We start from the raw sequence: 16,492 nt of genomic DNA on the forward strand, positions 1-16,492 counted from the left end.
CGAATTGATTCTTTTCAAAACAACTGCTAGGAAACTAGTGTCTGGAAAAACCGTTTTTACAACAACTTTGTTAGGCTATCCAGTATGATCCTTTCCCACGTCTTACTGCCAGCTTCCTTCTCACTTTCCCACCAGCTCTTCTCCTAAAAAGCCCCTTTAACAGATCTGGTGTCTTCTCCTCAGCTGAAAAGCCTCTAAACTTCAGGAACGAGCGCCTTTAGGAATGTTCACTTTCCTCTTGTGCCATGGCTTTTAAACTGTATGTCCAAGAGCAGGGGATGTGTTCTTTGGAACTGATATGTGAGCTACTTTGAAAGCCTTTCTAGTTATTAAATCAAGTAGAAGTGCTATCAATAAAATATTGGCATTTTGAGAATGAGTGGGATTTGAACTATGTCTTGCCTTAGACCAAGATGGACATATGGCCCTCCCAGTGTTGTTGGGCTGCAGGGCCTGGCTTTCCTTATTATGAGGATGCTGGGCCTGGGGCTGATGGGAGCTGGAGTCCAAGAACATCTGGAGGGCCATAGCTTGCCCATCTCGCTCTTTGACTCTTTCATACGTTCATGGTCACAGAGAGATTTGAGGAGAAATAGATTCCTCCCACAGTCCAACTTTTGCTTTTCAGCTGAACCCCTTTGGATGCACCACACTTTCCTTTGCCTTTTTAAAGAATACAACCAGTATCTCAAAAGAACATTTCTTCCAACAAAAGAAGTGGGGAAGGGGGGTGGGGGAGGAAAGGACAACCAACGGTCCTTGCACAGTCTGTGCCACTTCTCCTACCTAACCATTGAGCCACAAGAAAAATTCTCTTCAAGTTTTCAAAGTCTGGAAGGTTTTGATAAGCAAATACTGTCAAGGCTTTGGCTTCCTCATTGGCTGTCCCTTCAGCCACCAGATTTTGACATCAATAATCTGATTGAAAAATCAGGGAGGGGAATGGGGGCAAAGGAAGAGGAGAAAGAAGGAAGAGAAGAAAGAAAGAAAATCACCAGAAAGAGAGAGAGAGAGAGGTGGAGGCTTTCCTAAATCCAGCAGCAGTCAATCTGAGGGAGAAAATAAACCAAAAAGGAGAAAACAGGACCTTGTGGAGACTCTCATCGGACAAAAGAGACAGGCCTCTGCAAGCAGGTGATGATGCCCTTTCAATAATTACCACTAATAATTATCACTAATAGATCATTGTTGTTGTTGTTGTTGTTATTTGCAAAGCTTTTTCTTCTGAGAGCAAAGTTGTTCAGACTTGCTCTGAATCAAGGTCGATAAACAGGTTGTTTCTCTCCATACCTTTAATAATAATAATAATAATAATCACTGCAAAATTTGCTTCTTAGAGCAAAGATGTTAAATTGTGTTAGATCTTCTGATACCAGCCATGCAAACAAGTGAATCTCCCCCCAAAATTGGTGCTACTCCTACTAATAATAACAGCAATCATATCACTGTAATTGGAAGTTTACTCCAAGAAGTAAACTTCCAATTGCAGTGATATTATTACTGCTATTATTAGTAGGAGTCATTAAGTCATTAAATCTCGTGGCAGATCAAGAGGCAGAGAGAAACCTTTTGAGAAAGGTGTATTATGCTATCAGGACAGTTTTCTCTGGACAGTTCCCTTCAGCACAAATCCATTGCCTGCCTGTCTGCCTCCTGTAGTTTAGGAAGGACAATCCGATCCCTTTCTTTTGCCCTTTGGAAAAATCAAAGGGCAAAACTGTGGAAGGAGAAGGAGATGCTTCCTGGGAATGTACTCCTGACTGAGGAAGAGGGAAAGAGCACTTAATGTGGACATCTCAGAGCTTACAGAAATTTATTTCTGCCCACATTGCACACATATACTAAGAGGTAAGCCCTACTGAGTTTAGTGGGGCTTTACTCAGGGGTAAATGGATGAAGGATTGCAGCCATAACCTACTAGAGAAAGCGGGGCTGGTTGCAGATTTCAGGTACCGGGATCTGCTTTGCTTTCCATTCCAAGCCCAAGATCCAACCAAAAGAAGAGTTGGAAAAGACCATCAGAGGCAGGGTGGGGGGTTAGTAGCAACCTATGGGCCACACTACATACAAACACCTGTGTCCTTTGCATGCTCTCACTGAGCCCTCCAAATCACCCCAAATTAAACAGGGGGCAAAATAACCCTCAAAATGCTAAAATAAAACCATGGAATCCAGCTGGAATCTGGGCAAAAATCATGGAAGTGTAAACTATAAGAGGACATCAGAGATTGATTTTCACCTGATTTGGGGTGGCATGTCCTGCTCTGGGGGGCCGAGATGTTCCCATACAACTTGCCTGCCCCAGGTGTAGAATAACATAATTCTGAGCCCAGGAAGTTGCTTTGGGTGCCACAACTCACAGCGCCTCAGCATAGAAACCCAGAGGCCTCTTCCATTTCTTCATTTCAATTAAATAATTTATGGGTAAAGGCAACAAAGGGTTATGTTGCTCCTGCTCTCTTAAACAATTGGGAACAACAGGCTTCTGATCTCCTGCAAATGACCCAAGGTACCCAGACATACATTGGCCTTGCATTCACCCCAATAAAAGACATGGGGAGGGCAGAAAGGCCTTCTTTCCTGAGAGTAGAGCCCCTGGAACTCAGAGGGTCTCACTTTTATGGCAAAAGATAAAACTTTCACTGGGTTTTCTTGACAAGGTTCTTCAGAAGGAGCTTGCCATTGCCCTCCTCTGAGGATGAGAATGTATGACAAGGTATGACAGTGAGATTCATCACTGAATGGGGATTCGAACCCTTTTTTCCAGTGAGGAGAAATGTGGTAGTTCTAGATATATTTGCATTAAGAAGGTGCAAACTCTGAACCTGCGATGTCAGGCACCAAAACATATAAGTGCTCCCTGATGTTGAAGATGGGGGAGAGAATAAAAGAAGTGATAAGCATATGAAAGGGGTAGATAACAGGCCACCACGTCCTGAGACAATAAGGTCAGGAGGACTAGCAGTCAACCCTCCCATGCACTTTGGATATTTTGAGGGCTGAGCATTCTCATTGGGAATGGAAGGAATGATGTCTGGCTGTGATGGGGATGAGATGGGAGCACTGTGGAAAAGAGTGTGGCAGGATGGCTGGTGGGAACCCTGAACATGGTTGCTCCACACTTCAGAATTTGTGTTGCAGTTTCCACTTGTACCTCATAGTCAGGATCTAGCAACCTCTGAGGGCTGACAGGGAAACCACAAACAGCTTGCGAGAGCTGGTTTTTGATGCCCACCAATGTTAATATACATTTAAAGAAGAGCAACAAGGCATCACAAATGCTGGTGGGAGACATTCACATCCAAAGTGCCACATTCAGAATCTCAACAGAATCTGAACAGCAACATTTAATGTATTTAATTGACATCCTCCACCTTTTCTCTGAGGAGTTTAAAGTGGTACATGTTGTCCCCCCCACCAATACACCATGTTATCTTCATGGTCACCTTAGGCTGAGAAGAATAATGCCTTCCCCAAGATCATCCCATTAGCTCCATGGCAATGGTCAGGGATTTGAATCTGGGTCCGTCTAGTCTTAGTCCAACACTCTTAACCATTGGGATGTTCCAGAATGTTTGGTTGGCTCTCCTCCTCCTCCTCCTCCTCCTCCTCCTCCTCCTCTCCCCACTCTCCCACAACTGTATCCTCACAACAACCCTGTGGGGTAGATCATGCTGAGAGGGAGGGAGGCAGACTGCCCTATGGTTTCCCATTGGTTTTCATAGAGCTCTAAAATCCTCATTCAGCAATCTCTGTATGTGCTCTTAGAATATGTTGTCTCCCTGGGCCTGGGGTGGGGCTTGGGAGGCTCCTCTCTCTTGTTATCACCTTGTGGACAATAGCCGATCACGGTGCTTTGCAGAAGTGTGCACACAAACACACACACACACGCAGAGGGTAAGAAAGTTGTGTTCTGTCTCTTTCCCACCTTGTGTTATGGGATGCCACCCACTTAGGAACAACCCCAGCTCTGGACCCACTTTTTCTACCCCTAAGGACCCAAGGAAAGATCCTGTGTCCAACAAAAGAGCCAGCGGTAGGGTGGGGGTATACCTTGTGGTTGGAGCAGGCTAGAGGACATATTTCCCAGGGCAACACACGCCAGAAATTTGTTTTTTACAGTTAACTGCATGGAGCAATAGTTGGAGCCAATGCAAAGGAGCATGCAAAGGAGCTGCCCTTGATTGCCTTTTGGCATGTTGCAGAGTGGAGGCCTTTCCATCCTTGTTCCTCAGGGATACTTCTGGGTGGGGATATTGGCTGTGGAAAGTGAGAGGGACAGACTTTTCAGGGAACTCCATTTTGTGTTGTGCTCCTTCCCCACCAGTCTGAGAGCTTGGAAACTCCATGGATAAGTTCCTTCAGGAGTCCTTGTTGCCCCCCCCCCCCTTCACCCAAGATTATTGGAGCTGGCCAGCATGTTTTGTAGGACCAGGGGGCTGCCTCCAAACAGATAGGTGGGATGGGATGCAAGCAGGCAATGCACCTGCCTTGCCCTCACTGTAGGGCCAGCTGCTGCAGGAACTTTACATCTCTAGAAGATTTCCCATAATCATGCAGAACGTGTCCAGAGGAGGGCAACCAAAACAGTGAAGGGTCTGGAAACCCTGCCCTATGAGGAGTGACTTAGAGAGCTGAGTAGGTTTAGCCTGGAGAAGAGATAGTTAAGAGGTGATATGATAGCCCTGTTTAAATATTTGAAGGGATGTCATTGAGGATGGAGTAAGGCAGAGAATAGGACCAAGAACAATGGATACAAGCCACAGGAAAAGAAATTCCACCTCAACATTAGGAGGAACTTTCTGACAGTAAGGGCTGTTCAACAGTGGAACACACTCCTTCCTTGGAGAGTGGTGGAGTCTCCTTCCTTGGAGGTCTTTAAACAGAGGCTGGATGTCCATCTGTCAGGGATGCTTTGGTTGAGAGTTCCTGCATGGCAGAATGGGGTTGGACTGGATGGCCCTCGTGGTCTCTTCCAACTCTATGATTCTAAGAAGCTGCTTCTTCCTGATCCTCATGTGAGAGCGGGCATCAGTTGCATGGGGGTGCTGGGAGGGAGACACAATGGCCTTTGGTGACCTCTTATGCTTCTGAGTCTCCTTGTACAATCTCTCCTGCAACGCTGCTATCTCTTTGCCTTTACTCTCCAGCTTTTCTGACCAGCAACCAGGTGGGAATGCCACGCTCCTTCCTGGTGAAGAGCAAGAGGTCCCACTCCCATCACCAGCGCCGAGTGGTGGATGGTGACGGCCTCCTTGTGACTAAATGGGATCCGGGAACAGCACCACCCTCCCCTGCCGGTAGGTCTGGTGGTTCAGCCCCAGGTGGTCTACAAAACAGGACTCAGGAAGCCTGCCCTTTTCCAACCTGGCACTCCTCACCCCTGGTTATGCTGGACTATTGCCACCATCATCCCCTAGATGACATGGCCAATGACCATGCAGGCTGTGAGTTGAAATCCAAAATAGCTGGAAGCTCCAAGTCCAGGAGAGCTGGGATGTGAGAATTTTCTCTTTGGAAGGAATCAGGGAGGAAGGGAAGGAGGAAAACAAGACTGCTTTGTCCCCCTCCCTTGCAAATCACATCTCAGAGATCTCATCCATCTATCTCAACATTGTCAGCACAGAATGGCTGCACAGGCTCTGTGGCCTAGTCATCAGGAATTGAACCCAGGTCTTGCCACCAGGAATTGAACCCAGGCCCTTTGGCATGAAAAGCAGATGCCCTCCCATTTGAATTACTGCACTGGTTCATGGGAGCTCAGCACTGAGCTCCACTGACCAGCCACAGCTCTCCAGGGCCTGAGCTATGATTCCAATCAAATTGCCAGAGCAGCACCCTCTGGGATCCTGGGATGTACAATTGAGGAAGGTGCACTGAAAGAGCTCCTCCGATGGCTCCCTAGACTCCAACCTCCCCCCCCCCTCCATTCCACAGGAAGCCGCCATGGCAGTTCAAGTGGCATTGCCATGCTCTAAAGGTCCCATATGGAAGAACTGATGGGGATTGGGCCAGGGTCTTTGACTTGCCCTGTGGGCCGGCCCCTGAGTCACAGCCCTACTGACTCCCCTTTGACTGTGGGGCTGATTCAGTTAGGGTCAAATAAAAAATGTACCAGGGAAGTGCTTGCAGAAGCACACACAGTCGACAGTATCATTTTCTGCATCCTGAACATACTGTTAGCTTCTGTGGGAACTTCTGTTAGCAGGCAGAGTGTAAACATCCTAAATTAATATATGAAAATCCTGCTCCAAGGAAGGTTGAATTCCACAACATCTATTAATTTGCCTTTGCTTTGTATGACTCAGGGACGTAGCTAGGATTTTAGGAAGGGGGGGGTCCAGACTAAGTGCCACCATTATAATGGGGCTTGGGTGCAGCGGCGCAGCAGCACACACCATTCATTTTTCTAATGGAAGGGGGGGGGTCCGGACCCCAAGAACCCCCCCCCCTTGGCTACGTCCCAATCCAGGGAATTTACGGATACACAAGCCCCTTCTCAAACCCACACACATACACACGTGCCCTTAAAAGCTGGGTATGTTTATAGCTGGAAATAAAAAGACCAAGATCCTTAGAACTGGGATTCCAAACTTACACAGTGTCAAGGTAGATTCTCAACAATATGTTTAAATGCTGTATTAAAACATTAGGAAATATACCTGACGTTGCTCATTATTTGACATTGCTCATCAATTTGAAGAAAACAACAGTTTAACTTACGGTCTTTAAAACTGGTTTCACACCAACTTCCATACAAAATGGACCTAAGCTAACCGTTTCCTGCAAATGCCAGGGTTTGAAGATGGATCCCAAACTTGCACAGTGTCATGGTAGATTCTCAAAAATAGGTTTAGATGTTTTATTAAAACACTAAAATATAGCTGGTGTTGCTCATTATTTTGCTCATGATTTGAAGGAAACAACAGTTTACATTCACACCAGTTTCAATGCAAAATGGACCCAAGCCAACCATTTTCTGAAAATCCTTGTGTTTAAAGATTGATTCCAAACTTGCATAAAAATGGTCAGGATGTCAGCTAAAGTCTAAATAAAATAACTGATCAAAAGTGGTGTATAAATGTGCCCTCTAGCATAAAAAATAACCTAGAAAGTTTGTCCAGCAAGGACCTGAAGTAGTCCAAATCTCTACTGTGTTCAAAGACTTTACATGCCAGATTCAGGACTATGGATTTCTACATATCACCAGATAGGCAGAAAAATAAACCGACAAAGCCTTTAATGTTACAGGCTCCATCCTATGAAGTCCAGGGATTTGCAGTTGAGAACACCCTGCTGAGGACTTTTGGGGGATTCTCAGCCAGGGAGCTCCAGTGCCTCACTAAACTACAAATCCCAGGATTCTATAGGATGCAGCCATAGCGGTTAAAGTGGGATCATAATGCTATAATTGGTCAGTGTGAAGGAGCCCTCACAGAGAGTAAGCCAAGAATGTGAAAGGGCCAAGATAAATAGATGTCATAAATAACTGCAAAGGCGGAAAAGTCATCGCAGAATGTAGGGCATTAAAGATAACGTAGGATATTACCAAATAAAAGCTAAAAACACTAACACAGATGTAAATTATGCTCCTCAGTCATGCTCAGAACAGAGGACATTTTGACATTGCATCTGGATAGAAAATTGAAGTGTAGGACATATCCTGGAAAAGAAGGATATCTGGCCACCCAGGACACAGAGGGTCTAAATACAGTATTGACACCATCAGATCCCATCTCATATTAGAAGCTAAGCAAGGTCAGCCCCAGTTAGTACTTGGATGGGAGACCACCAATGAATCCCGGGTGCTGTAGGTTACATTTCAGAGGAAGGAGCCGGAAAAATTACCTCTGGGGATTCCTTGCCTTAAAAAGCCCTATAAAATTCATGGGATTGCCCTAAGTCAACTGGCAACTTGAAGATGGCACACACACAAACAGGAATATGATGGCCACAGTTCAGTACTTAATTTTTTTTAAAGGTTTTAAAAAGATTTTTTATTCTTTTAAAATTTCCTTTAAAAACATCACATATTGCCAAATTTCAACTTTATCCATATGAAATGATGTATATGTAAATACATTAGGTGGGTATGATATTGTATTAAAATTTTGTTAGTTGTTTATGTCACAACTGTTCCATTATATTCAGTGCTATATGAAAATTATGATTTACGAGTAACATTACTAGAAAGAACATTACTAAGGATTCAGTATGATCTGGTGTGGGAGGTCAGTAGGCTGGGAGTGACACCATGAGTTACCACACTGGGTGACACCAACCCTAGTTATGCCACTGTAGATTGGCCAGGCGGGTGAACTTTTGTTCTGTTTTGAAACCACAGTGGCAGATGGCATGGGCAGCATTGCCCACCTGGAGAGCAAAGCTTTTGGCACAGCCCCCCTCCCACAACACCCAGCCCCAGAGGAAGAGGGTGGAAACCTCTTTGCCCAGAAGCAGACCAGTGGGGACAGCACCACTTCAGGGGGAATGCCGATGCCAGGTGAGTTGCCAGAGGTCATACCTGGGCTTTCTTGGTGGGCTGGACAGGGCAGAAGGACTGGGACAAGTGGGGAGAGGATGAACCACGTCCTGAAGGAGTGAGGGGAGCTGGTACTGGGGTGCATCTTCAGCTGTAGGTGAGAGAGACCTGCTTTTAATGTTCCCTGTATTGAACTCCAGCCCATCACCATACAAACAGTAGCTCTGCAAGGAGAAAGATTCTCATCTTGCTGTGAGCAATACAAATACACACACATACACACAGTGTGCACTGTAAGTGTAGAATTCTGGAACTGCACCTCTCCCTTGTGTTTAGTAAAGTAACACAACAGAGAGGAAAAGCCAATATCCATGACAAGGGAAATGTAATGTATTGGACCTTTAAAGGAAACTGGAGAATGACAGCTCCCAATCCCACAGCTTCCTCCTGAGCAGTTTGCCCTGCCTGGAGGCACCCACAGACATTGTTCCTAGTAAAAGGGCTGTATAAATGGTGCCTTATGCTATTTTTTCTTGATTTCCCTTCAGAGGTTCTCCTCCCAGCCCTGAGAGCCAAAGAGTGCAGCAGCAGCAACAGTAGCAGCAGTGGCAATGGTTCCATGGAGCATCTTCCCACCAGTTTCTACAAGCCCCATTTGGTCTGGAATGCCTTGCAGCCTCCCTACGGCTTCCACCCGCTGCCTTCAGCCTTTCTAGAGGGCTCTATCCACCTGTATGGGACTCACCCGCACCTGCCTGCCTCAGAGCCCCCCCTGGACTACAGCTTGCGGTTTTCTCCAGACATGGGAGCGACCTTCCACTGCCTGATCTGTAACAAAGTCAGTCACCCATAGACAAGGAGGGGAAGGGAGAGAAAGATGGGGCTGGATAGGGGTCTCTAGAGTCCCCATCCACCCTCTGGGGCTCCTTGTAGGACAGGACACCCCCTCCCAATGGGGTACACTCATTGGGTATCTTCTCTGCTTTTGCACAAGGTTTTCTCCTCTGGATCTGAAAGGTTGCAGAGCCTGTCCTCCCAATTTGGACCCTTTGACACAAAATGGTTAGAATCACTAAGATTCCACTTTAACTGCAGTCCTGTTCACACTGCACAGCTGTAGTGCTACGATTCCACCTTAGGTGCCATGGCTGCACCATCCTAAGGAGTCCTGGGCTTGCCATTTTGGGGAAGCAGCAGAGCTTTCTGGCGGAGAATTCCAGAGACCCCTCCCTGAAGTGCAAATCCCAGGATTCCCTAGGATGGGACCAGGCAGTTAAAGTGGAATCATAATGTTCTAACCGCGTAGTGCGAAAAGCTGCCATTACACGAAATGAGATCTTACCTGCACATTAGGAAGAACTTTCTGACTGTAAGAACAGTGGCATTGCTAGCTAGGGTGTTACCTATTGCATGCAGGAAAGGTGAACATTCGCACTTCTTGCTGTTCCATCATCAGGCTTCCTCCCCAGGGAGAAACCTGGTGATGGAGCAGCCAGGAAGGGGATGTGTTCACCCCTTCTGTACCAAAGAAGGAGGAGAGCCCAACCAGGTGTCAACCCTCCTCTGGGGTATCACCCAGTATGGTCCCCATCCCACACACACACACACACACACACACACACACAGTGACACCAATGTGTAAAAACAATCTGACAGTGGAATACAGACTGCCTCAGAGGGTGTCAGACTCTCATACTTTGGAGGTCTTTACGGAGAGGTGGAGGGACTAATGGCCCTGGGATACCCATCCAACTCTACGATTCTGATTCTACAGTGTCTGGGCAAGTGACGAGGAGCAGATCCTCCTTGCTCAGGAAGGTGGAAACATTTCAAGGCACTTTGCTGCCCCTCTGTCACACCATAGTTCAGTATTTAAACAGGAAAAGTAGGGGACAGAAGGTTGGCAAAAAAGAGACGAGGGGACCTTCTGCTGGCACTAAAGGCAATGCCATTCTTTCCAGATATTTTCCACTCCGCACGGCCTGGAGGTCCATGTCCGCAGATCGCACAGCGGCACGCGACCCTTTGCTTGTGAAACATGTGGCAAAACCTTTGGGCACGCTGTAAGTTTGGAGCAACATGCCAACATCCACTCTCAGGTAAGTCCTTAAAAAGGTAAAATGTAAGGTGAGAGGGTGGCAAGCTGCAAGTCTCATTCCCCACCAGCTAGCACAGGAAGTGTTGGGTGCTGCAGTGCAGCCTTGTCTGGGGGGGGGGGGTATTACTTTAATTTTAAGCAACTGAGGAGGGTGAACCAAAACGTTTTGCTTAATTCAACGACTAAGTTTGGTTTGTTAATCACTACAATAAATATCTATGTATTGTATGTTCATTATTATGCTTCTTTCCCGCCATCGCGTGTGTGTGTGTGTGTGTGTGTTGGACTTAACTGTGGCCCAGACTTTTCAGCAGCCTCCTCCTGTTCTGCAAGGCAGAAGCCAGATTTAGTTTTAATGAAAAGTTGCAGCAGAGGGGCAGAGTACATGGTTTTCATGCGCAACATCCCAAGTGGCAGCAGTATCTCCAGGCTGGGCTGGGGAAAACTCTAGTCTCTGGAACCCAGAGAACAGCCCACCAGTGAAAACAAGACTGAGCTGACATGGACCAACACTCTGATGTAGTTGCTCAGTGCAGGAGTAGCTGCACTAAATGCCAAAGGTCCTGGGTTCTAGTCTCAGCATCTTTGGATGGCAGGGGGAAACTCCTGTCCAAAACCCCAGAAAGCCTCTCTCCTTCCTTGGAGGACTGGTATACATTGGCTGACTCACATAAAAGAGAACATGAAAAAGAATGTACACTAAATCCTCCCTCTCCTGGAATATCAGAGGCTTCAAAATCCCCCAACATCTCTCATTTGCTTCCTATCTCTGATGTTCCCTTTCAAATCTCATCCTTGCAGGAGAAAAGCTTTGAGTGCAAGATGTGCGGGAAGACATTCAAGCGCTCATCCACCCTGTCCACCCACCTGCTGATCCACTCGGACACAAGGCCTTACCCCTGCCAGTACTGTGGGAAACGCTTTCACCAGAAGTCAGACATGAAGAAGCACACCTACATCCACACAGGTGAGGAAGGGCCCCCTCCACACACATCTACTGCCCTGGGGGAAGTCTCTCATCTTCTGCTGCTCCTGGGAGAAAATAACTTTAGAAAGGTCCATCCTATCCCCCTATTTGCAATGAGGACAGGCTGCCAAGTAGACACATTTCTTGAAGAAATATGGCATTACTCAGTGAGCTTCTTAGTCATCCTCAAAATCGAGGACATTTTGGAATTCCTTCTGGACATAAGGTTGAAATGTAGAAGATCTCCTGGAAAAGGAGAACACCTGGTCACCCTGCCCTCACCTCACTCTTTGGCCTTCTGGCATGACTGTGGGCTGTGAACCGCTGCCTGACCAAGGAATAGCTGTTCAACTAATGTTATTATAAGATCAATATAATATTATGGATTGTTCATGTCCCTTTTTCCTCCTCCCTCGCCCCCACAGGAGAGAAACCCCACAAGTGCCAGGTGTGTGGCAAAGCCTTCAGCCAGAGCTCCAACCTCATTACACACAGTCGCAAACACACTGGCTTCAAGCCCTTCACCTGCGAGCTCTGCAGGAAAGGCTTCCAGCGCAAGGTGGACCTGCGGCGTCATCGGGAAAGCCAGCACAGCCTGAAGTGAGCAGCGGGGGAGAGGGAGGCCCGGCAGCCAAGGGCCAGGTGGGAAAGGGCTGAGAAATGGCTCTGCCCATTTCTGGCTCTGGCCATGTCTAAAGCTGGGAAGGTGAAGCCTGGCTGGCTTCAAGAGGGAAAAGCCAAGGGAAGCGCCTGAGGTTATCCTGTTCTTCTGTCCTCAGAAGGGAGACACAGTGGGACGAGCCTAGCAGCAGCCTCAGCCCCAAGTGACCATCCCTGAGCTCTGCTCTTTGCAGACCATCAGGAAGACCAGACCTAGCCTGCTGTTGAGGAAGACAGAGGACTGCGCTAGTCTTCTCTCCTGACCGACAGGCAGCTCTTGCAAGATGGTGTGACGGAATGGGGACCCTGCAGCTTCATCCTCCTCTTTCACTTTGAGCCCTCCCAGTGAGGATGAAACCTGGGACCTTCTGCATGCAAAAAGAGGGAACAGGTTATCAAATAAAGAAATGCTTCCCTAATAGCGCAAATGAAACGCCATTAGCTTTCACACCCTCGCAATCACATTTCAATCACACTACTGATGAAAAGCCATTCACAAGATTTCCCTGTGAATGGTTTGTTGCTGGAGCATTCCTGGTTCTTCCTGGGATAAGTTCTGGATGAGCGCAGTGTCATCTAAAAACCTTCCTTATAATAAAGCAATTTAGCTGGGATTATGCCTTTTTCTTCCCCTTTTCTCCGCCGTCTGATGATCTCCATCGAATCACAGAGTTTGAAAAGGCCCCGAAGGGCCATCTGGTGCAACCACCTTCTGTTGTGCAGGAATCCACAATCACACCCGCTCCCTAGAGATGCTCATCCAACCTGGGAGTCCACCCCCACCCCGGCAGTCTGCTCCATCTTCCAACAGCTCTTGGCAACCCAATATATGTATTTCTGCTTGTGATTATGGGCTTACAAACACCATTTTTAAAAAATAAACCAGACAATCATAACTTCTGCAACTGACTGGTGGTGGGGTTTTTTGCAAACATCTCTAGACCGTACATATGTTTGGGTCATTATAGTGATGTTTAGGTTTGTACTGTTGTCTCATGGATAGGCAGAACTTTCTGGTTTTACTCACACTGTGAGATCCACTAATTAGATGAAGCTATAAAATGAATGACTGGGTGGATGCGCGCAAGCATGTTTATGATGGAAACAATGGCTCCAAAACTTACCTGTATCCCATGGAACTATCTATCTATCTATCTATCTATCTATCTACACCTGAGATACTATGGGTCAGAAATTTAAGCACAAAACTCTCATATTGGTCTGTAAGATCTTGCCAGAGGTTAGTGATTAGTTCTCCCATTTCTCAGAAGGTTAACCCATTTTGGGGAGAAACTTCCTGAGTTATTTGCTGATATGAGAACTATGAGGAGCCAGAAAACTTTGCATATTATCTGCTGTGAATTACCCATCAGTCTGCCAGAACACCCATATACTTTCTGCCCAACTCCAGCCATCCTGCTTTAGGATACTAAAATAATGCAAATGCTTGTACCACCCAAACCCCATGAGTGTAAGCCCTATTTAACAGAATCGGGGCTGACTTCTGAGTAAACATGTCAGAATCCTTTGCAAGTGTGATCTTATCCAAGAGCTGTTGTCTGGGCTCTCTCACCCCCACCCCTCCCTTCTGAAGTGCCTTGAGGTCATCAATCCAAATCTGCAAATGATTAAAACCAAATAGAGATGTCTTTAGCCGAAGAAACAGCTGTCCCAGCCTTGGAGGAAGGAGCAAGGGAAAAATCTGTAAAAAAACAAATCAGAGGCCTGGCTTCCCTCTTTTAGGAACAAAAGGGCCTTTATCCAGGGCATTTCCATCCCTATCAGTGGTGATTTCCATCATGCAAGGGCAGGTTGTGTGTGTGTGTGAATGTGAGTGTGAGTGCCTGGCATTTATGCCTCCTGCTTCTCACTCACCCTCCTGTCCATTTTGTTCCCATTGCCAGCCAGGTGCAGAGGGTTTCGCAGACAAAAGAGAGCAGGATTTGCTTCCTTTTAAAAGAATATACAAGTGTCTAGTCCTCATGGAGATACATTTGAAATTACACAGCAGGGCTGGGACTGTGGACTGCCCTTTTCTCGATTAAATTAGAATGGCCATCATCCCTAACCACTGTGTAGCCCACAATTAGGGAGCTATTCAGAGCGTGCCAAATGCTTTGTGTAAACAGTTTCACATAATCCTTACAACAGCCCTGCAAGGCAGGCCACCTTCATACCGGTATTGCAGATTGCAGCAATCTAGATGTAATGAAGTAGAATTGACATTGGTTTCTCTTTCTGTCTGCCCTGTTCCTGTTATGGGATAGAATCATAGAATCGGCTGCACTCAGGGTGCTCTATTCTCTTTTTAATATCGAAAGGAGTGGATGGTGGGAGAACAAACTCTCTTGATGGCCTTTTTTTTAAAAGGAAGTGATATTACACACACACATACTGCAAATAAATCTCACACATAAGGGCAAGCATGTCCCCAACATGTCCGGTAATGAGGGCAGAGAACCTATGGGTGCCAGTGGTTTGCTTGACTATAACTCCCATCGCCACTGCCTACTTGTCACATTGTCTAGGGGGCTAATGGGAGTTAGAGTCCAAAATCATCTGGAGGGTCATAACTTCCCCATTCCCACAGGAAGGCTTTGGGGATGATGGGATATTTCATATTATGGACTGGGACACAAGGCAGCTTCATAATTCCACTGAGATATAACAGTGTGACATAGCTCATAACAGACCATTTTTACTAAAATTTGTGTTTTAATATGATGTCTTAATAAATAAGCAAATAAAGAGGAGGAGGAGGGGATGAGGAAACTGCTGCCCCTTTTCAGACTTTCATGTTGGCCATTGATCAGCTCACAAGGCCAGCCACTTCTTTCTAGTCTGTCACCAGGAAAGAACACTGTCCTTCTTGTAAGGCTGCTATGAAGATGACCAAAACAATATACCAGAAGCACTAGAAGCAACCTAAAGTGTTGGCTGCTTCTGTTATTGAATCAGTGGTGCTTCAGGCAATCATTGTGACTACGGCACACTTGATCTCAGACCTTGAAGGTAATAAAACCCTACTCCTTGGTAGCTATTTAGCCCAAATACTTTCCCACTGAGAAGTTAGAATGGGCCAGGAGTGTACATAAAGCTGATTCCAAAAGGAATATGCTCTGGCAAACATTTATTAGTCTAATATCCGAGCTTTTCTTTTCAGTTCTTTTTTTAAAGGACAATGTTCTGCGTGTTATCATATTCTGTCCCCTCTTCCTTCCGCCTCTCCTCATATTTTAGTACTTTTCTGGAAATTATACAGCTTTGCTCTTTGGGTTTGTAATCAGTTCAAGCTCTGTTGGCTGAAGAGGTCTGGAAGGAAGAAACCACAGACACACAAACACATATGCACACACACTCACATGGGCACCCACCCCTCCCTCCCGCTGCCTCCTGGCATGGCCCTGCCGCCTCCGAGACTGCTTTGCATGCCCCTGATTTGCTAAGCAAAACAGTCCAAACATGAGCCTCTTTCTCTCAAAGGAGGCACACTTCAAGGTGTGAAGCAGGCTGGGTGCACTTGTGCCACCCCCTGCGCTCCAAATCCCTTGAGGTTTTGATGTCAGGCAGGTACTTTTGAAGGGCTATTGGGTGGCCCCCGCAAGACATGTCACTATGTCTGCCTGGAGGTCTTGTCAGCACTGGGATTAAAATTTGCATGTGGGGAGGAGGTGGGGGGGAGGAACAAGCGAGGGTGCAGGTGTGCCCTTCCTGCCCCATTGACACTGCAACCTCTTTCCCACACTGGTCTACTACCATTATGCTTTTTGGGAAGCACACAAGCTGGGCATGGATGCTATTGCCAGACCCTCAGCAAGCCCGGAGGTGGCTGCTGTGGGCAAACAGATCTGGGGGGGGGGGAGTCTTGGAAGGATTCACCCCACTCTGAGTAAGGTTGGCCACCCCCAACCTCAGGAAGAGAATGAAGGGAACAGTCTCCATCAGTAGGACCTGGCCCCAGAAAAAGTCCAGGGCTGCCAGGGTTGGGAGGCCACCTCCGTGACACAGGAGGGATCCCCACATTCAGTGTTCTAAATAAAGACCTTCCTGATGGTGAGAACTCTTCAACAACAGACCAGGCGCCCACCGAAGGCGACGGACTCTCCCTCTTTGTGGGCTTTCAAACAAATGTTGGACAAGCATCTGTCAGTGATGGATTCCTGCATGGCAGAAGCACACTGGACTAGATTGCTCTTGGGGTCCCTTCCAGGCAGTTCTGTGATTCCATGAATCAGCTTCCTTGGTTAGCTCTAGGCTCCAGCATTACCACAAGGTGGGAATTTTC

General features: G+C 46.9%; 1 protein-coding gene across 1 annotated transcript; it reads left to right on the forward strand.

The window, feature by feature from the left end:
- The first annotated feature begins 851 nt into the window (after nucleotides 1–851).
- On the forward strand, nucleotides 852–13,112 carry LOC149308191 (zinc finger protein Gfi-1b-like). The gene is made up of 8 exons (XM_089535290.1): nucleotides 852–1,134; nucleotides 5,151–5,300; nucleotides 8,345–8,503; nucleotides 9,031–9,320; nucleotides 10,444–10,581; nucleotides 11,382–11,547; nucleotides 11,973–12,147; nucleotides 12,327–13,112. The coding sequence occupies exons 2-8, from the start codon at nucleotides 5,177–5,179 to the stop codon at nucleotides 12,373–12,375; spliced, it is 1,101 nt and encodes a 366-aa protein (XP_089391416.1). The 5' UTR covers nucleotides 852–1,134; nucleotides 5,151–5,176; the 3' UTR covers nucleotides 12,376–13,112.
- The last annotated feature ends 3,380 nt before the right edge of the window (nucleotides 13,113–16,492 follow it).

This window comes from Sceloporus occidentalis, unplaced genomic scaffold, assembly GCF_023333645.1.
Source record: "Sceloporus occidentalis isolate IW3139 unplaced genomic scaffold, rSceOcc1.0.p SCAF_8, whole genome shotgun sequence".
Lineage (NCBI taxonomy): Eukaryota > Metazoa > Chordata > Lepidosauria > Squamata > Phrynosomatidae > Sceloporus > Sceloporus occidentalis.

Excerpts from the sequence above, each read along its gene's own strand:
- LOC149308191 (XM_089535290.1), top strand. The coding sequence starts at position 5,177 with ATGCCACGCTCCTTCCTGGTGAAGAGCAAGAGGTCCCACTCCCATCAC. Across the intron at positions 5,301-8,344 it reads AGCACCACCCTCCCCTGCCG|TGGCAGATGGCATGGGCAGC; the intron begins GTAGGTCTGGTG and ends TTGAAACCACAG. Across the intron at positions 9,321-10,443 it reads ACTGCCTGATCTGTAACAAA|ATATTTTCCACTCCGCACGG; the intron begins GTCAGTCACCCA and ends CATTCTTTCCAG.